This window comes from Eutrema salsugineum, unplaced genomic scaffold (genome assembly GCF_000478725.1).
Source record: "Eutrema salsugineum unplaced genomic scaffold, Eutsalg1_0 scaffold_13, whole genome shotgun sequence".
Taxonomy (NCBI): domain Eukaryota; kingdom Viridiplantae; phylum Streptophyta; class Magnoliopsida; order Brassicales; family Brassicaceae; genus Eutrema; species Eutrema salsugineum.
In genome coordinates, this window is record NW_006256885.1 from 3,989,720 (window position 1) to 4,008,781 (window position 19,062).

The 19,062-nt window shown below is 36.6% G+C and overlaps 5 protein-coding genes across 5 annotated transcripts; 3 read left to right on the forward strand and 2 right to left on the reverse strand.

Annotated features, from left to right (window-relative positions):
- Positions 1 to 1,509: 1,509 nt before the first annotated feature.
- On the forward strand, positions 1,510 to 9,246 carry LOC18025106 (topless-related protein 4). The gene is made up of 26 exons (XM_006406843.2): positions 1,510 to 1,618; positions 1,857 to 1,985; positions 2,205 to 2,384; positions 2,506 to 2,619; positions 2,799 to 2,957; positions 3,040 to 3,217; positions 3,310 to 3,430; positions 3,916 to 4,031; positions 4,119 to 4,287; positions 4,448 to 4,557; positions 4,797 to 4,866; positions 4,994 to 5,067; positions 5,381 to 5,476; positions 5,547 to 5,642; positions 5,989 to 6,116; positions 6,200 to 6,434; positions 6,513 to 6,677; positions 6,765 to 6,845; positions 7,042 to 7,185; positions 7,464 to 7,574; positions 7,661 to 7,840; positions 7,928 to 8,056; positions 8,156 to 8,251; positions 8,334 to 8,522; positions 8,630 to 8,796; positions 8,888 to 9,246. The coding sequence occupies exons 2-26, from the start codon at positions 1,906 to 1,908 to the stop codon at positions 9,057 to 9,059; spliced, it is 3,360 nt and encodes a 1,119-aa protein (XP_006406906.1). The 5' UTR covers positions 1,510 to 1,618; positions 1,857 to 1,905; the 3' UTR covers positions 9,060 to 9,246.
- Positions 9,247 to 9,587: 341 nt separating this feature from the next.
- LOC18025107 (probable lipid desaturase ADS3.2, chloroplastic) lies at positions 9,588 to 11,384 on the reverse strand. The gene is made up of 5 exons (XM_024159738.1): positions 10,884 to 11,384; positions 10,662 to 10,795; positions 10,277 to 10,424; positions 9,876 to 9,982; positions 9,588 to 9,783 (listed from the first exon to the last, which is right to left on the reverse strand). Exons 1-5 carry the CDS (start codon positions 11,382 to 11,384, stop codon positions 9,588 to 9,590), a joined length of 1,086 nt encoding a protein of 361 aa, XP_024015506.1.
- A 2,292-nt stretch (positions 11,385 to 13,676) lies between these two features.
- On the forward strand, positions 13,677 to 14,177 carry LOC18025329. Its single transcript, XM_006406845.1, has one exon. It carries the CDS (start codon positions 13,677 to 13,679, stop codon positions 14,175 to 14,177), a length of 501 nt encoding a protein of 166 aa, XP_006406908.1.
- Positions 14,178 to 14,194: 17 nt separating this feature from the next.
- Positions 14,195 to 16,509, reverse strand: LOC18025330 (palmitoyl-monogalactosyldiacylglycerol delta-7 desaturase, chloroplastic). Its single transcript, XM_006406846.2, has 5 exons — positions 15,781 to 16,509; positions 15,531 to 15,671; positions 15,290 to 15,430; positions 14,673 to 14,779; positions 14,195 to 14,575 (listed from the first exon to the last, which is right to left on the reverse strand). Exons 1-5 carry the CDS (start codon positions 16,315 to 16,317, stop codon positions 14,374 to 14,376), a joined length of 1,128 nt encoding a protein of 375 aa, XP_006406909.1. The 5' UTR covers positions 16,318 to 16,509; the 3' UTR covers positions 14,195 to 14,373.
- A 378-nt stretch (positions 16,510 to 16,887) lies between these two features.
- On the forward strand, positions 16,888 to 18,868 carry LOC18025331. The gene is made up of 8 exons (XM_006406851.2): positions 16,888 to 17,071; positions 17,173 to 17,284; positions 17,382 to 17,466; positions 17,564 to 17,642; positions 17,933 to 18,046; positions 18,147 to 18,259; positions 18,421 to 18,531; positions 18,608 to 18,868. The coding sequence occupies exons 1-8, from the start codon at positions 16,999 to 17,001 to the stop codon at positions 18,731 to 18,733; spliced, it is 813 nt and encodes a 270-aa protein (XP_006406914.1). The 5' UTR covers positions 16,888 to 16,998; the 3' UTR covers positions 18,734 to 18,868.
- Positions 18,869 to 19,062: the final 194 nt, after the last annotated feature.

Here is a 19,062-nt window from a genome sequence, read left to right on the forward strand (position 1 = left end):
TACAAGAATCCAGAGATAAGATTCTTCGTAGAGGATGAACAGTATCGCAATTACAGAGAAGAATTCCAGAAAAGAGAAAACAATCTAACAAACTCTCATAATTCTTTACAATTCCCCCCGTCACACCTATATCTCTGTAATTTGCTTTCTGTTAGACTTGAATGAATCTCCACCGTTGCTTCATCTTTACATCACCACTGTCCACGTGTCTCTTTCTGTAAGTGATATAATATCTATATCGGAGTCTCGGTATATTTTGCTCCAGAGACTATAAAGCCGAATTCATCATTACAGTAAGAAGTAAGTTCATGCTAAATCAAGCTCTTACGTCCCACACTGCATGCCCTCTAAAAGTTCTTGATGAAAAGCTGAAGATCATCAAGAATACAATCTCACCGTTCAACAATACCAGTTTGATTTCTAGCGATTACACAAAAGAGAAGAAAAACATGTTTCTATATCCTTGTATTTGTTACCATTTACACATGATTTAGATTTATACTTTACAAAAGTAAAGATAATCCCAAAAACCTATTTTCTTTTTTTTTAAAAAGGAAAGGCGATTCTTTCGTTCTAATAAACAATTTTATTATCACATCTGATTCAATAATTTTCTCAAAGTTCAAATCCGTTCCATATTATTATTTTGTCAAGGAATGATTAATTAATAGTCAGTCAGAAAATTTTAAAATGTTTATAATTTATTATTGACGGTTAGCTGATGTCGTAATTGATAAATACTCCCTTTGTTTCATTATAGTTGATTTTCTAGGTTTTTTTTCTTATTTCATAATATTTGATTTCCTAGATCTAATTAATGCATGTCTCTTCTTTAGATTGAATGAATAATATTAATGCATGTTACTTTACTCTATTAATACATAGTTAGAAAAGAAAAAGTAATAATAAAAATAATGAAATTAGTTGTAAAAGTAATTTAATTAAGAAAAATAAACAGTAAATAATTGAGCATTTATAGCTTTCTTAATCTATGTGTAAATATTCAGAAAATCAACAGAGGGAGTAGTAAGTATATATAAATGTCACTAAATTCTACAGAGGAAGAGAGAAATATGCCAATTATGAGATACTTTTATTTAATGCATCGTTTGAAAAACGAGACGAAGTTACGTCAAAAGACTCAAAATCTAACGAGAAAGCATTTAAGTAGACAGCAGTGAGGTACTAAGATTCGCAAAAACATAAATGCATACGGTCTTAATACCGTCATTAAAAATAATAATACTAATAATACATTAAATTTTAAAAATAAGTAAAACGAGCTTATTATGGTGGGGTGCGACGTATATTAATCTTTCCTTTTTTAGTTGGCTTTTTGCCTTTTTCACTTAAATTCCTATCTACAAAATACACGCTTCTTCTAATAAAGTATAAACACAAACGCCCAACGACCACACAAAAAAATAAAATAATAATAACAAAAAATTAAGAGCAATAAATCCAAAAAAAAAAAGGAAACTCCGAAAACGAGACAGCATCAGAAATTATCGGCATAAATAGCCCACGACTCTCTCTCTTTAATCTCTCTGCTCTCAAAGTCTCTCTTCTCTCTTCTCTCTGTTTCGTCTCTCTCCTTTGTTCAAAGTCAATTCAACAGGTATATTTATCAAACTTTCTTTACATTTTTTTCGGGGGCCTCCCCGTATATTCTCGCACGTGCGCTTCTCGCCACCTGGGGATTCGCCTTTCATTCCGATCTATTTGTGTTTCGATTCTTGTCTGTTTAGATCTGTATCTTCGTGTTTTCTTATGTCAATTTGCTTTCTTTTTTTTTGTGGGAGATGATGTTTAAAACCCTAATTCTCTTGGATGGTGGTTTCTGTGTGTGTTGAAAGTGTTTCATGAGTGGTATTGTGATCGATCTCTTACTTTTGGAGAGAGGATATGTCGTCGCTCAGCAGAGAACTCGTCTTCTTGATACTCCAGTTTCTCGACGAAGAGAAATTCAAAGAGACTGTTCACAGGTTCATTTCTCTCTCCATTTTCCTCAAACATTTTTAAATTTGTTTGCTTGTTGGCATTAGAGTAGAGTTAGTCGCCTTAGAGAATTTAGAGACTTAAAGTTAAGTTTATTGGAAATGAGACGGAAGCAGTTAGAGATTTGAAAGCTTGTCTTCATGTCTAGTTTCTTCTTTTTGCTAAATTATGTCCCTTTGCTGAGGCTTGTGTGGTTTTATTCTAAGGCTGGAGAAGGAGTCTGGATTTTTCTTCAACATGAGGTACTTTGAAGACAGTGTAACAGCTGGTGAATGGGACGATGTAGAGAAATACCTTTCTGGATTCACTAAAGTTGATGATAATAGATACTCCATGAAGATATTTTTCGAGATTCGAAAGCAGAAGTACCTTGAAGCACTTGACAAGTAAGTTTTCTTGTTTTCTATTTGGATGCCAAAGACTCAACTTTGTTGTTGAGTCATTGAATTGGAAGGTCTTTGAGGATCCAGAATTTATATATTGATTTCTCCTTTTGTTTTTCTGTAGGAAAGATCATGCCAAAGCAGTTGAAATTCTTGTTAAGGAGTTAAAAGTGTTCTCGACATTCAATGAAGAGCTTTTTAAGGAGATTACCATGCTTTTAACCTTAACAAACTTCAGGTAGAGTCCTTACTTGCTTAACCGTTGTATTTTCTGTGTCTGAAATGAAGTATGGGAGAGAGAAATTTCAGTGAAGATGTTTACTGCATTACGTTGTTGAGTACTTGAGTTGATAACTGGTTTCGTTGACCACTGGATTATTAAAAAAGCTTGCTTTTATGATGTTGATTTTATTCAAGGGAAAATGAGCAGCTTTCCAAGTATGGAGATACTAAATCTGCAAGAGGAATTATGCTGGGGGAACTTAAAAAACTGATTGAGGCAAATCCTCTCTTCCGGGACAAACTTCAATTTCCAAGTTTGAAGAATTCAAGATTGAGAACCTTAATAAATCAAAGGTACAAGCTTTATTTTATACTGTCTCTCTCCCGTTTTTTTTTGGTGGGGCAACTAACTGAGTGTGTTTGTGCTAAATTGTAGCTTGAACTGGCAGCATCAGCTTTGCAAGAATCCAAGGCCTAACCCGGATATAAAAACACTGTTTGTTGATCATACTTGTGGGCATCCAAATGGTGCACATGTTCCCTCCCCTGCAACTAATCATTTAATGGGTTCGGTCCCTAAAGTTGGAGGCTTCCCACCATTAGGTGCTCACGGTGTAAGTTGCTCTAAAATATAGCTGCTTGTGTTCGACTAGTTTTTAGCACATGTATTTAACATCTTAGTCTATATGTTTATCTCTTGGTTCAGCCCTTTCAGCCAACACCAGCTCCTCTTACAACATCTCTTGCAGGATGGATGCCCAATCCATCTGCATCACACCCTACTGTTTCTGCTGGGCCTATCGGCCTAGGTGCCCCCAACAGTGCTGGTAATGTTGTCATGACTAATTTTTATATTCTACTCTATCTGTGTTGGAGATCTATTTTACCTAGAGTATTAGTTACTTCGATTATGGAAGTATCATCCCTTGTTTATAGTAACATTAGTTGAATGGTTTATCTGTGATTCTTATGGACTGCTTGAACTGCATGAAAGGTGATATGATATACTTACTGAGTCACATTTTTCCACAGTTGTACTGGTAAACTACATCCATGGTGAATAATAGATAGAGAAACATACGTTCATATGTGCCCATTTGTTTTGTTTTCCCAAAATATTCTTGTTTATGGATAATAGATAGAACCAAATATTTGATTTAATGTAAGATAACCTTTAAATGTCATCATATGTCTGAAAGTTCCTCTTTATTGCCATTTTGTGTAGTTCGTAATGTGGAGATCTCTTTGTGTATTATCTGTTTGCCAATTAGATATCTCACCATCATCTGTAATCATCATTTCCTCCTTACAGTGTCGATGCTAAAGCGTCCAAGGAGTCCTCCAACTAATGGTCTAGCAATGGATTATCAGACAGCAGATTCTGACAGTGTACTGAAGAGACCTAGACCTTTTGGTATATCAGACGGGGTATTAATGGCTGCTTATTCGTTTTTCATCTTGAGTTCTCATCCTTAATATTTTAGAAGTTCACAGTTTTCTTTGAACACATTGCAGGTTAATAATCTTCCAGTCAATGTCATGCCAGTCACATACCCAGGGCACAGCCATGCTCATGCAACTGATTCTACTGATGACTTACCCAAAAATGTTAGCAGGGTTTTGAGTCAGGGTTCTGCCATTAAAAGCATGGATTTTCATCCAGTACAACAAACTATGCTTCTTGGTTAGTTTTCACCACCGAAGCATGCATCAGTCTTATGATTTATGCTGGCTTATACCATAGTTACCTGCAAAACTTGTATCTGAAAGCACGTATTTTTATCTTCTCAGTACAGTATCTGATTTATCTTGCTTTTAATGTTGTATTTGCATTGGTTACATAGTTGGCACCAATCTTGGTGACATTGCAATATGGGAGGTGGGTAGCAGGGATAAGCTAGTTTCTAGAAGCTTCAAAGTTTGGGATCTTGCTGCTTGCACTGTCAATCTTCAGGTATTGTTCACCTTTTCATTGATCTATTGTAACAGTTAAAAAAATAAATCGAGTGGGAGATTTTTTTATAAGTTAGACAAAACTACAGAGGATTTTCTTCTCTTCCTTGTGGGGAACATAGAAAGGTTAATAGCTAGCTATCTGAAATAACTCATAAAGCTTTCACTATGGCCATATACTATATCAAGTTTATCTTTTCCTTTTGCTGACCTGTTGTTTGGTCTCATTCTGTGCATTAGGCTTCACTTGCTAGCGAGTATACTGCAGGAGTAAACCGAGTTGTTTGGAGTCCTGATGGAGGTCTTCTGGGTATGCCATTCTGATTCTTGTGGTCGTATTGTTGAGTCAATTATTTGTGTTCCTCATGGGTTTAGGGCTGGTTGTCATATAAATTTTACAGTAAATCAATCTCATAATGTCTACTTCCTATTTTCAGGCGTTGCATATTCCAAGCATATTGTGCATATTTATTCATATCATGGTGGCGATGATTTACGGAATCATCTAGAGGTTTGTCTCTTACTCACGACTTTATATTTGTTACGAGTTTGCACCAACTTCTGTATCTTTCCCTAGTCAGCTACCATTCCTTTTATGTTTTCTTATTTATTTTGTGATATTATTGTTATATGTTGAAAACATAGGCATGGAAATATGGAATCTGCTCACTGGACGAATATATAGTTACCTGGTTTATATATTTGTTCTTGTCTGTAGGATTCTAATAGTATTGTCTTATTCGCTTGGGTCCCTATTTGTTTTTATCACTGAGCAGCATTCTTAGATCGTTGATGTTTGTTTTTTTTTTTGTTTACCGTTATAGATTGATGCTCATGCTGGTAACGTCAACGATCTTGCTTTCTCCCAACCAAACCAGCAATTGTGTATTGTGACTTGTGGAGAAGACAAGACAATTAAGGTTTGAATCCTGGCTTATGTTTTCGGAATTGTAATGAGACCATCCTGGTTATATAATAGTTTATATACAGGTCTGGGATGCTGTTACTGGAAATAAATTGCACACATTTGAAGGCCATGAGGCACCTGTTTATTCTGTGTGCCCGCACCAAAAAGAGAATATTCAGGTAGTGTAATATGCGTAAAGTGTCTCTTGCTCTTTATTCAAAGGCATTCCGTAAGATGAAATCATCCTTTAGCAAGGTGTCTGTTTGTAGGTCTCTGCTCTAGTAGAATTCTTGATCTCCTGTACTTCCCATCTTATGCCAAGCTTATATTATTTACAGAAATACAAATATATGTACATATCCTATTAGAAGCATCTGCAGCACATTCTGTTTTCAAAGTTTAAGCTTGAAACTCACTTTTCGTGATAATTTCTTGTGTTTTGCTATAAAGTGATGTGAGGACCTTTATGTTTTACTCACTCTTGCCCTTAAAATTGTTATGATGGAAGTTTTTTCTTTCTGTCAGTTCATATTCTCAACCGCTGTCGATGGGAAAATAAAGGCTTGGTTATATGACAATATGGGTTCTAGAGTGGATTATGATGCACCCGGTCGATCTTGCACGGCAATGGCATATTGTGCTGACGGAACTAGGTAAATGATTCCCAACTGTTCTTGCCATGCTATACTTATCCAAACTTTTGCTCATGTCTCTTTTACCTTCTCGTTTGTTGTAGATTATTCTCTTGTGGTACTAGTAAGGAGGGGGAATCATTCATTGTTGAATGGAATGAAAGTGAGGGAGCTGTGAAGCGGACTTACCTTGGATTGGGGAAACGATCTGTGGGGGTTGTTCAGTTCGATACCATGAAAAATAAATTTTTGGTAGCTGGTGATGAGTTCCAAGTCAAATTCTGGGATATGGATAGTGTTGATCTCTTGACTACAACGAATGCAGAAGGGGGATTGCCGGTAATGGTCTACTTTGATCTCAGTTGCTATTCGTCTAATTGACCTTTAAAGAAATGGTTGCTGACTTAATATTATCAGTCTTCTCCTTGCTTAAGGATCAATAAAGAAGGAACCCTGCTGGCTGTCTCAACTACTGAGAATGGAATCAAGGTACTATCGAATGCTGAGGGTTCCAGGATTTTGCACACCATGGCAAACCGTGGCCTTGAAAGCTCTAGAGCTCCTCCTGGGTCAGTTGCAAAGGTAGGAACCTGTCATCATACTTATTTATTCTGTTATATCTGGGTGCTATTGCAGAAAAAATAATTGAATGCATGATTTTGTTCATAGGGTCCTATTGTTAGTTCAAGCACTGGAATGAATCTATCAATGTCTGAAAGAAGTGGACCAGGGGCATCTGTTACTGCAATGGTAATTTCGATTACATATCTACATATTAACTCAATGGAGATAGTTGACCATTTAAAATGTCCACTTTCTTTTTCTAGTGAAGTTGGCAGAGATCAAAGTGTAATTTTTTACTAGTTCATGCAAACGCCACAAAAAGGAAAATGTTGGTACTTTCCTGAATTCCTGCTAAGTTTATTTCGCAATCTTTTGGTTTTAGAATGGAGAAACCCGCAGTCTGCAAGATGTCAAACCACGTATCCCTGATGAGTCAGAAAAATCAAAAATTTGGAAGCTGACAGAGATCAGCGAACGTTCCCAGCTTCGTACTCTTAGGCTTCCTGACAGTCTGCTACCAGCAAGAGTATGTATCCAATCATGTTGCCATTATTCTTCAAACTAGAATCTGTGGCAGACCTTTACTTACAAGAGTTGTAGGCGAATTCTTTTCATTATTCTATTGATTAGATATAAAAAAGTTCATTATTGGTAGTTCACATAATCTTTAAGTAGAGCATCTTAGATTCTTTTGGATATCTAATTTATTTTCCATTCCAGAAAAGTTGATATGTGGAGTCGTTTGTATGCACTCTCTTCTCGCTTCTTATCTTTGTCATGATGTCATCTTGTTTCTTGGTGCAGGTTGTTAAGTTAATATATACAAATTCTGGAGGTGCTATATTGGCATTGGCAGAAAATGCTGTACACAAACTATGGAAATGGCAAAAGAGTGAGCGGAATCTTTTGGGAAAGGTACATCATATCCGTTGCGATACGACATCTAGTGATGATTTTGAAACACATAAGTATAGCCTCTTATATAGTTTTTGCGTGTTTAGGCAAACAGCAATGTCCCACCACAGCTTTGGCAGCCATCTAGTGGAGTAATAATGACAAATGACACGCGCGAGGGAATCATAGAAGATGTAGTTCCATGCTTTGCGCTCTCAAAGAATGATTCTTATGTCATGTCAGCCTCAGGAGGAAAAATTTCCTTGTTCAACATGATGACTTTTAAGGTCCCTCCATTTCTGAGTTTGCGTTTATTCATCTGTTGGGCTACAAGCTTCGCATTTACTCACTTATATTCTTTGTTTATTTTGCAGACGATGACGACATTCATGGCGCCACCTCCAGCAGCGACTTCCCTCGCCTTCCATCCTCAAGACAATAACATTATTGCTATTGGAATGGACGACTCGTCTATTCAAATCTACAATGTTAGAGTGGATGAGGTATCCCGACTCAACTGAAAGTATTAAGAGTTTTTTTTTCTATTTGTCATAGAAACTAATATTCCAAACAACTTGTGGCTGGTGTAATGATTCATGTAGGTTAAAAGTAAATTGAAAGGTCATCAGAAGAGAGTGACTGGTTTAGCATTCTCAAACGTTTTAAATGTACTTGTTTCGTCTGGTGCTGATTCCCAGGTATGCTCAGATAAACACTACATTGGCTTTCATCTGTGGATCTATCTGTTTTCCAAAGTAATTGGTTTTTATCTGTATATAGCTTTGTGTGTGGAGCATGGATGGTTGGGAAAAGCAAGCTAGCAAACAGATACAAATTCCTAGCGGGCATTCGCCAAACCCACTTGCTCATACACGCGTTCAGTTCCATCAAGATCAGACACATGTTCTGGTTGTCCATGCCAGCCAGTTAGCCATATATGAGGCTCCTAAATTAGAGAGCATGAAGCAGGTTTGTTGCTCTACATTTTTCATCCATGTCTTTAGAGCTTTGCATTAAATGTTTTGTCAACGTCATTCAAGACTTGATCGGTTGGCTTCTCTTCTCTCTTACTTCAGTGGATACCAAAGGAGTCAAGTGGTTCGGTGACAGATGCTGTATACTCATGTGATAGCCAGTCAATCTACGCAGCCTTTGATGATGGAAGTGTGAGTATCCTGACGGCAACGACACTGCAACTGAAGTGCCGCATTGGTCCCAGTTCATATTTGCCTTCAAACCCAAGGTAAAGAATCCTCTCCTGTATTTCAACTTTTATCAGAGTCAAGACCATAGGCCAACACAAACATCAGTAACATATGGTTTCTGTTGAACAGCTCTAGAGTATATCCAGCCACCATCACAGCCCATCCCTCTGAACCGAACCAATTTGCAGTTGGTCTAACCGATGGTGGGGTTCACGTGATTGAACCACCAGGACCAGAAGGGATGTGGGGAATTTCCCCACCGCAAGAAAACGGTGCAGCCAGCAGAGCCGGTTCTGGGTAGAACCACCATAGAATTTTTAAATTAATTTAGGAGCCATTTTGTATAAATACTAGTTGGTTAAGATTGTTTTTGAAAAATGTGTCATGCTGTTATTTACTAGTGATTATGATCATATTTTTCATACTTTATTTTTTAATCAAACATTATATTATAAAATTAGTTTTCCTTTAACAAATAAACTGAAAAAGGAACAAACAAAACAAAAAACCACATTGTCCCTCTTACAAGAGATTTAAGTTATATATTGCCTTCCATTTAATTCTAGTGTTCTATTGTTAAATCGTTCTTTCGAGATTATTCTTATCATCGTAGAGTTTCCTTTCCAAACAGCCTGGTTAATTGGTTTTCAAGGTTTGTTGATATAAGATTAATTAGCAAATTCAAAAATGCTGATAATGTGAAAGTGTTCTTGGAGGCACACAAATGACAGAGTTCTATTTACTGAAAAGAATTAGGACATTATTCATAGTAGTTGGTTTGAGATAATTATTAAAGGTGTAGAAGATAATTTATGTAAGGAATGAAGGATCAAACCAAAGCCATTCTCTTCTTTTGAGCTTGAGAAGGTAGCTTAACGTTAGTGGCCAAACCAATAGCTTCAAGAAACCTAATGAGATACCAAGTAACGTCTAGTTGCCACCACTCGAGTCCATGCCTTGCAGAGAACTCGAACGCATGATGATTGTTATGCCATCCTTCGCCAAGTGTAATTATCGCTGCCCACCTGATTCAGTCATCACCAATTATATTTATCAGTTACTATAATTTAGAGAGAGATAAATATACGTAAATGCATAGAAATTAAGAAGTAGGTACCAATTGTTTTTGGAGAAGTCAGGTGTGTTCCAAGCTCGTTTTCCCCATATATGGCAAACTGAGTTCACCAGAAAAGTCCCGTGGAGTCGAACCGTAGTTGCCACACCCTGTGCCATTGCCAATTCTCTCATTATTATTATTATTTTCTTAAAGGTAATATTTTCTCTTGGGGTTTTTATTTGGATTATATCATTGTGTTCCACAAAATGACTTGTCTCTTCCTGTTAGATCGTCTCAGACTCTCTCTCATGTGTCTAAATCAATTTGACACTAGTCCTAGTCAAATTATTTTATCATGATATATTGAATATATACAGTATATATATATATATCTCACAAATTTCAAGAATAGTATTATTATAAAGTGATGAAAACTAAGAAAAGGAGGATGTGTGCCTTACTATTCCCCAGACGAGGAAAGGCATGCCTCCACAAATATAGAGGAGAGTGGCAAAAGCCATCAGATGCAAAAGAAAGGTTCGCTGAAGGAACCTATAGAAGGGCTGCCTCACAAGGTCATTTACATTCTCATGTCCACCCAATGATTTACTCAGAGTTAGATGGTGGAGCCAGAATTTTTTTTCATTGGGAACATATAGAGACATATATGATTTTATAAGGGAGGCATTAACACTAAATTTTTATAAATTACACTAGTTTTTTTAAATTCATTGGGGGCGAACGCCCCCGACTGGCTCCGCAAGGTTGTCTGATTCACCCATATAATCAATCCTAGCAAGCTAGTTCTCTAGTAGGCTAATGCCGGATTTTCAATATACCTTTTTGAGGATAGAACCGGTATCAAATATCCAAGTCATGTGACTAAACCAAAACCCTTGTGTAGGGCTGTGTGGGTCAAGTTGTGTATCACAATGCTTATGATGGTACCGATGGTTGCTCACCCATTCTATTGGGTCTCCCTGCACTTACACAATTTACAAGTTACGATATGTTTATAGCGTTCATATCAAAAAAATCATATTTATTAGAAAAATTATAAAGTCAAACCTGAAAAGACAGAACACCACCATAAGCAAAGAGATACTCGAGCCATTTCGGTAGATCGAAACTTCGGTGAGAAAGATTCCTATGATAAGACAAGGTGATGCAGAATCCAATGATCACAGCCAGCCAAAGGAAAAGCCTAAAAGCCGCCCAGCTGAAGTAAACTGGAGCCGAGAGGCTCAGCAAATGAAGCCCAACGAACATGACTAACTTGCTCACGTCCCAGGAAGTCCAACTCCTTTCCCAGAATGCACATTTCTTTCTCACCACCAAACCCTCCGTCAAGGGAATTCCCCAGGAGCTCTCGACCTGAACCGGTGTATCATGTACTGCCATGAACGTGTGTTTCTTGTGAGCCACGGATCCTGCTCGTTTGGACAATAGGGAGTTTGTAGAGTTAGGTGTGTGATGAGTGAACAAGGCATTACGATTTCTGAGGTTATGATGTTTAACAAATGGTGAAACCGGAGAAAGCGGTTTGAGAATTGTACATAGAGAAACCATGGGTATAGGGTTAATTTGTTCAAGTTGATGAGAGTTGTATACTATATATTATTATCAAACATGACTGGAAAGTTATCAGTGTTTTTATTTTTCTTACCATTTGAAGATACTTTAATTTCTGTAAGAAACAATTTCAGTATATATATACGAGGGACTATTAAAAGATTGAATGGATAGAATTTCGTGTAAATGTTTACAGAAATAAGATTCTATTTTAAGAACAAAAATAGTCTCTTGCAATTTCTTTCGTAATGATATATAAGCAAAAACTATTTGTTGGCTTTGCAAATAACATATTTGTTCCTTTGACAAAAAAAAAAGAAAAAAGAAAAAAAAATCACAAGATCCTCATTATTTGTTCTAATGAACAAATGTATTAAGTAGCCTTTTTCAACAAAAACAGTCAAATAGAGATATTAGCAAAAAGAAACCCAAAAAATAATGTCAAATAGACATTTTTTATGACTCAAAATCAAGATGAATAAGATAATAATCGAGTAAAAGTAGACTGAACTACAATTGTTCAGAGGATGAAGCAAAAGTCTCTTTTTTATACATTAATCAGTAAAATATTATTGGCATAAGTAATTTGACTGAAACATATAAGAGCATATTAAATTAATTAAATAAACCTTTAAGTATTCCTTCAGTTTTCATTTCAAATTATCAGATTTATGATATTTTGGACTCAACATCTTGTGTCTTGAGCCAAAAAAAAAAAAAAGGTTTTTCGCTGAATGGTTTACTCATTACTCTTCAAAATGAAACCAACTTCAAATCAAAATATCCCTTTACCGTACAGAAGAACGAAATATGTGTTTACCATACAAAGTAAATATAATATATATATATATGTGTGTATATATAGAATGGTTGTGATGACACGTTTCACTCACGTAGACGTAGTACAACTTGTATAAGTAAGTTTTTAGGTTGGTGAGTTATAAATTATAAGTTTTGGCGTTTAATGAACTAAAAAAGGTACAAGTACAAGTGAAGTGGTCAGTTGGTCACAACTTCACAAAGCGTTAAGAAGTACATCTAGTACGCAAAATAATGGAGGAGAGAGAGGCCGCCGGTAATCGATAAGAGTATATATATATATTCAGTCACAATCTTACAAAACGTAAATCATTAATTTTTTAACTGAAAAACTCTAATCGGGGAACAAAGCTCTCCCAAGAAATACCACAAGTCCCCTTTGAATCCATGAAACTAACAAGAAAACCGAACAGAAAACAGATATCATCCATATGATCAATTTATGGTGTGTGTTTGATAACAATGTTTTCTTAGACGCAAACTATAAATTCTAACGGATTTCTTCTAGATAAAGTGCGTCATTCTTCTAAGTTTTATTTTTTTAATTACTATCACATGATAAGGTGAAAGTTTCCCTTTTACTTATCAGAATACTCGTTGAAACCCACACACACGCACATACACAAAAGAATAGTATATTTTTTGCTGTTGAAAAAAAAAAAGCACGAAGGAGATCGATTACAGGAATACGAATAGATATAGTACATGGTATTGTATCAATTCCCTCAAACGCACCTCTAAAATATTATTACGTGAAGACTTAAGACCATGTATATATAACACTGTGAAGAGGAGAGTGTTAGGGTTATGATTTGATCATCGTCCTTGGACTGTTAATTGGACAATTATGTAAGGAAAGGCAGAGAGTGGTTTGACTTTTGAGCGAAGTAGATAGAGAAACCATGTGTGTTAGTAAATAGTAATGAAGTGATGAGATAATAAAGTAGTACTGAGTTTCTTCAAACACTCATTATCTCTCAAGACCCATCTTCTTCATATTCTCATTTCATTTACTTATCCCTCACCCGTGGTAAGTCAAGGTCAGCGAATATTTGCTGATTATGATCATCATACTGTTGGAAGTTGGAACTCAGTGGTCTCTTCTATTCTATTTGCCCAGTCCAATCAACCCTATTTCTTCTGAGGCTCAAGAGCTGAGTCTGGGCCGAGATTTCTCAATAAATAGGCCCATAAAACAAAATTGAACCGACTGATAAAGCTATATGAGACAGCTTCATTGACAGTTCTGTTACGATTGATCAAAATTTACATTTTTAGCATATGTAACCATTTGTTTGTTGACACACCAAAAAAAAACCGTTCGATTGTTTGTTTTTCCTCGAAATAAAATCTAAAAAAAAAAACTAAAAGAAAGTTTAACAGCTTCGGTTTTCAAGTAAACCATGATAAGTAACATATATTTATGAGAGAGGGACCAACTAACGATCGAGAACACAAAAAAAGAAAAAGATGGAACTTAACATCAACGTTCTCAAAACCCTAGCTCGGTGGTGTCTTCTTCTACAAGCCATCATGATCTCTTCCAACACCGTGGCTCTCAAGGAACCCGACTACGTAAACATGAACATAACAATCCGAAACGCATTGACCGGATTAATCCGCCCGGAGATCGTATATCGATGCCAGTCTAAACACAAAGACTATGGTTGGCATCGATCTTCAAAACCAGGAATTCAATTTTCATTCCCAATCATTCTCATAAAAGGCGAAAGCAAGATACCGGCAATTCACATCTGCCATTTCCGGTCCGTCTTAGGAACCGCCACACTCGTCATCGAAAACACTTATCTTGACGCTGAGATGTGCCCTAAATCATCATGTGCACACGAGGCAACACCGAAAGGGATCGTGTTCAGAGGCCTTGAATGGGATTTCAAAACCGTATTTCCAAAACTCAAACCAGTTGAGTATCTAGAATTGCCATGGACACCTTGGCCAAACAGAACATGATTATTTCTCCTCTTTTGTTATTGAATGTAATCATAGATATTTAAAATTCATAATCAGTTTGTCACATACAATCTCTTGCACAGATATATACCTTTATGTAAACACACACAAAAAAAAGAAGCACAAAACCCTTTTTTTGACTTTCATCATAGCTCCAAATAGATTTGATTCTGGACATTGCCACATAGTTTTACGATCAGTCGCTGGTCAATGCCATTCTCTGTTTCTGAGCTTCTGAAGGCAGTTTCACATCGGTTGCTAAACCGACGGCTTGGAGAAATCTAACGACGTACCAAGTCATATCGAGTTGCCACCATTCTAAACCGTGCCGAGCTGAGAACTCAAAAGCATGGTGATTGTTGTGCCATCCTTCCCCAAATGCAAGAGCTGCTACCCACCTGAAACGTTATATAATTCAGAGTTTTTTTAGTACTTCTTAGATCAATATGTGAAAGACATTTCTCAATGGATTGATCGGATGATGATGAGTTTTACCAGTTGTTCTTAGACAAATCGCCGGTGTTCCATGCTTGTTTTCCCCAAACATGACAAGCTGAGTTCACTAGCCAAGTTATATGATATACCCATACTATTCTTACACCCTGCAAATTAAGAGACGAAAGGTATGAGACGTAATGCTCGGAACAATCAAGTTTCTTGTGCCTTTTCCCCCTTCTTACGTGCCGTTTACGAAATTTTTCTAAATTAGTTATTGTAGTTTCGCTTTTAAGCATGCAAAATGTTGTCTATTTCTAAACACAACCAAAAGAATTTAGTCACCATTCACGAGAAGAGCGTGAGCTTAGAGATCTTTCCTACAAGAAGGATAAGATATTTACTTATGGTTCTGGCTTTGTTCAACTAACAGCACTTGCGTGCCTTAGGTCAATAATCTAATTAACACTAAATGACAAGAAAACTCAAGTTGTCTAAGAAAAAATCAGGTGGAGGAGATCTTGCCAGCAAATTGATAATGATAGCCACACAAACACTGGTGGATTTTATTTTTGTTTCCGGCTTTTCGCCGAGCTAAAACACATCATAGTCCTAGAGCCTAGTTCTGAGAATTAACAGTGATCAATTCAAAATGCACGATTAGCCACAGAGCATACCATTCCCCAAACGATGAAGGGAAAGCCACCAATTGCGTATAGAGCAACTGCTAGAGCCACCGGATGCCAAATGTAGGTACTTCGAAGGAATCGATAGAATGACTGTTTCTCCAAATCCCCAACATTATTGGGCTCTCCAACCTTTAACCATCAAAAAACAAAACACAAAGCTTTAAATCACTGGGAAACAAAAAGAGCACATTTTTGCAGACAAATCTTAATAAGAAACAAAAATGGTTACCCTTTGGGTGATTGTATTGGTATCAAACATCCAATTCATGTGACTGAACCAAAACCCTTCAAGTGGGCTATGAGGGTCTCTGTCTGAATCACAGAACTGATGATGGTACCTATGCGTACTCACCCAATCAATTGGGTTCCCCTGAAGAAACAACACAACAACATCAATTGCACACTTCAACATGCCAAAATATGTAAAGAGACAAACTACATTATCATCAAATCTATGAAAAAACTTCGTATTTACCCACCTGAAGAGCTTGAGCTCCACAATAAGCGAACAAGTACTCAAGCCATTTGGGAAGCTTGAAACTTTTGTGAGAGAGGTTTCTATGGAAAGACAGAGTAATACCCAGAAGACCTGTGACGATGTAGAGCCCAAAAGCAACAGAAACAGCTCTCCAATTGAATTGAAACGGAGCCAAGAGGCTAAGCAAATGCATTGACAAAACCACAGCGACAGCTCCAAAATCCATCGGCTTCCATTTCCTTTCCCACCAAAGCACCTTATCTTTCTTCTTCACCATAACATCGGAGAGCATTATCCTCCTGTAATCTCCCTCCGCCGCCGCCTCCGTCGCTGCAGCTGCGGTGACATCTCTCTTCGGACCCTTTTCAGAGAATGCGGCGACTAGGCTCGGAGGCCTGAAAGAAGCTAGCTTTTGGCTGTGGTTGAATGGATTGAATGAAATTCTGGTGAAATTCAACGACGGTGATGTGTTAAGAGTTCGTGGAGACAGGAAAACGGGCTTGGGCTTTGTTATAGGAGAAGTCAAAAGAGATGCCATTACCGATGTGATAGCTGAGAGAAGAAGAAGAAGAGGAAGAAGAGGAGAAGAAACTTAAACCCTACAATTACATACATATATATATTAATTGATATATATGGTATAGTGTGTGCGTGTATAAATGAGGGTCGGTCTTTTTGTATGCTCACAAGTAGTAGTTGTGATGACAAAGACGTGCAAGATCTTTCATCTTTGTGGTTCACGGATTTCTACATTGCGGCTTATAGAGAGAAAGAGAGGATAAGATGGTCTAGAGATTTGGATTGCCAATTTGGGGCAGTAAACTAAAATGCGGATCTTCCCTTCACATTTTCTGCTGTTTTACTGGAAGAGCCCTTGTTGTTTCTTGGAGTTTGCAAATCGCCCGAATCATTTGTTTTTGGAACAAATCAATGACAATTCTTAGTTTCCCCAATTTGGGCTTTGATTGGTATTCTTAAATGGGCTTATTTAGGTTTTAGCATTATTCTTCCATGATGTTCCGACAATTAAAACACGATATTTCTCTCCATGATGTACTTAAAAAAGTCTTTGTTTTCATCTGTGTAAGGAAAAATCTTTTGACAAGATATTTGTATTTGTGGTGGCAAAAAACCCTTATCTTGAAACCATATATTAATAGTCCCATATTTCTCTCCTTCCTTCATCCATCCCAAAACGTGTCTCATTAGATCGGTTTCCATGGCTGCAGCTGCTAACACCGCCGCTATTTTCGCCTCTCCTTCGCAGCCTTTATCCACTAAACGCAGTCTTTGTAAGTCTTTTCCACACAAGATTCCTAATTTATTGATGTTGATCTATATACTATATACGTTTTTATGTAATGCTAAACATTGAAGCTTATGAATAATACAGTGTATAGTTCAACGATAATTAGTCCAATACAAAGGAGATTTCCAAGGAGGAAACTTGAACTGCAAGTAAAAGCTGTTGCCACCACTCTTGCACCCCTCGAAGAGATCAAAGAGTTTGTCCTTTTTTAATAGCTCGTCTTGTTACTTTTTTCGATATAAACTATAGTATGAGAGTAAATTAGCATAGTTCATGGTTGATCATTTCTGTAGATATAAGCTTCCTTCATGGGCAATGTTCGAGTTGGGGACTGCTCCTGTGTACTGGAAAACCATGAATGGTCTTCTTCCAACCGCAGTAAGTTTCTCTTGCCATATTCTGATGCTAATTAAGCTTAAAGTTAAATACTCTTTTTCAATTCAAACTTCTCTTATGAAACATTTTTGAATTTTAGGGTGAAAAGTTGAAACTTTTCTATAATCCAGCTGCAACCAAACTCACTCCTAACGAGGACTATGGGGTTGCTTTCAACGGTGAGTTTCTCATACAACACCTAATAAACTTGTATTCAAATTTGTTCCAATGAGTTGAGATTGTTTTTGGGATTGTTTTGGTATCTAAAATTAATTAGCAATCAAAGCGTACTACTTACTCACGGAATTTAATCAAGAATTACATCAAAGTATGGATTGCGAGTAACTTCGTGTCATTTTGAAATAAAATTAGTCGGACGCTACATATATAGACCACACCAGTCTTATGGAATAACAAAAAAAAAAAACAAACTGAAAAATAATTATTCAATTGATTCCTAATGGTGCAGGAGGATTTAATCAACCAATCATGTGTGGTGGGGAACCAAGAGCAATGCTTAAGAAAGATCGAGGCAAAGCCGATTCTCCCATTTACACTATGCAGATTTGCATTCCTAAGCATGGTCCGTTTTTATATAATCCAACCTCAAAGGCGAAATCATTATTATGAGATAAAAAATAGTTATTGCTATTAATATTTGACATTTTCATCGTCATTTTCAGCTGTAAATTTGATATTCTCGTTCACCAATGGTGTCGATTGGGACGGTCCATACAGACTTCAGTTCCAGGTCCCCAAGGGATGGCAAAACAAACCTATTGAGTTCTTCAACGAGGTATATAATGAATTTCTTTCAATATTTTAATTTATATTACTTAGTCATCTAAGTATCTCTTGACCTAAAAAGAAGAGTCATCTATACATAATACATCTCTAAATATCCACTGTACACGCCTTATTGTTTCATTTATTTGTATCAATTATTGGTGCCTAAAGGGTCTAGCGAAAGAGTTGGGCCAAGATGGAGCATGCGAGAGAGCAATATTTCCTGACTCGAACATCGTTGCTACAAGATGCACAATGATTGCCAACTTGACGGTCGAAGGAGTATGTATCTCACCAACTTATATTAAAAACCATTTGTTAAATATATTTCAGGTTTTAACTAATGAATATATTTCAGGGAAATAGATGCAATCTGGATCTGGTTCCTGGGTGCATGGATACAAATTCAGAACATTTCAACCCGTTGGCTAATGTTGATGATGGCTCTTGTCCCCTCGATTTATCTGATTCTCATGAGGAATAGAACTAATCTTTATATATATTCATGTAAATATAAAAACACATATGTTACTGTCGATATTTGAATATGTACATGTTGATTTGTGGTAATTGTATACGGTTGATTTTTATTATCTATAAGAGCTTTACGATTAAAATATCTATTTTCTTAAGTCACCGAACATTATAAATGTTCACATGCATGTTGATCTATTTATTAGCTGAACTAACAAGTTTAAAGACTTCAATTATATTAGAAAACTTTCTCAACAAAAAGGCAAAACAAATAAATTAAGATCTATTGCTTTCCCCTGAGACCAAACACTCATGATCATGGATCGGTGTACCTGTCCC

Coding starts and splice junctions, on each gene's coding strand:
- LOC18025106 (XM_006406843.2), top strand. CDS start 1,906: ATGTCGTCGCTCAGCAGAGAACTCGTCTTCTTGATACTCCAGTTTCTC. Junction 1,986..2,204: donor TTCAAAGAGACTGTTCACAG/GTTCATTTCTCT, acceptor TTTTATTCTAAG/GCTGGAGAAGGAGTCTGGAT. Junction 5,068..5,380: donor ATTTACGGAATCATCTAGAG/GTTTGTCTCTTA, acceptor TTACCGTTATAG/ATTGATGCTCATGCTGGTAA.
- LOC18025107 (XM_024159738.1), bottom strand. CDS start 11,384: ATGGTTTCTCTATGTACAATTCTCAAACCGCTTTCTCCGGTTTCACCA. Junction 10,425..10,661: donor TTTGATACCGGTTCTATCCT/CAAAAAGGTATA, acceptor TCTAACTCTGAG/TAAATCATTGGGTGGACATG. Junction 9,983..10,276: donor CTTTCCTCGTCTGGGGAATA/GTAAGGCACACA, acceptor GCAATGGCACAG/GGTGTGGCAACTACGGTTCG.
- LOC18025329 (XM_006406845.1), top strand. CDS start 13,677: ATGGAACTTAACATCAACGTTCTCAAAACCCTAGCTCGGTGGTGTCTT.
- LOC18025330 (XM_006406846.2), bottom strand. CDS start 16,317: ATGGCATCTCTTTTGACTTCTCCTATAACAAAGCCCAAGCCCGTTTTC. Junction 14,780..15,289: donor CCTTCATCGTTTGGGGAATG/GTATGCTCTGTG, acceptor CTTAATTTGCAG/GGTGTAAGAATAGTATGGGT. Junction 14,576..14,672: donor GATTTGTCTAAGAACAACTG/GTAAAACTCATC, acceptor ATAACGTTTCAG/GTGGGTAGCAGCTCTTGCAT.
- LOC18025331 (XM_006406851.2), top strand. CDS start 16,999: ATGGCTGCAGCTGCTAACACCGCCGCTATTTTCGCCTCTCCTTCGCAG. Junction 18,260..18,420: donor CTATTGAGTTCTTCAACGAG/GTATATAATGAA, acceptor TGGTGCCTAAAG/GGTCTAGCGAAAGAGTTGGG. Junction 18,532..18,607: donor CCAACTTGACGGTCGAAGGA/GTATGTATCTCA, acceptor AATATATTTCAG/GGAAATAGATGCAATCTGGA.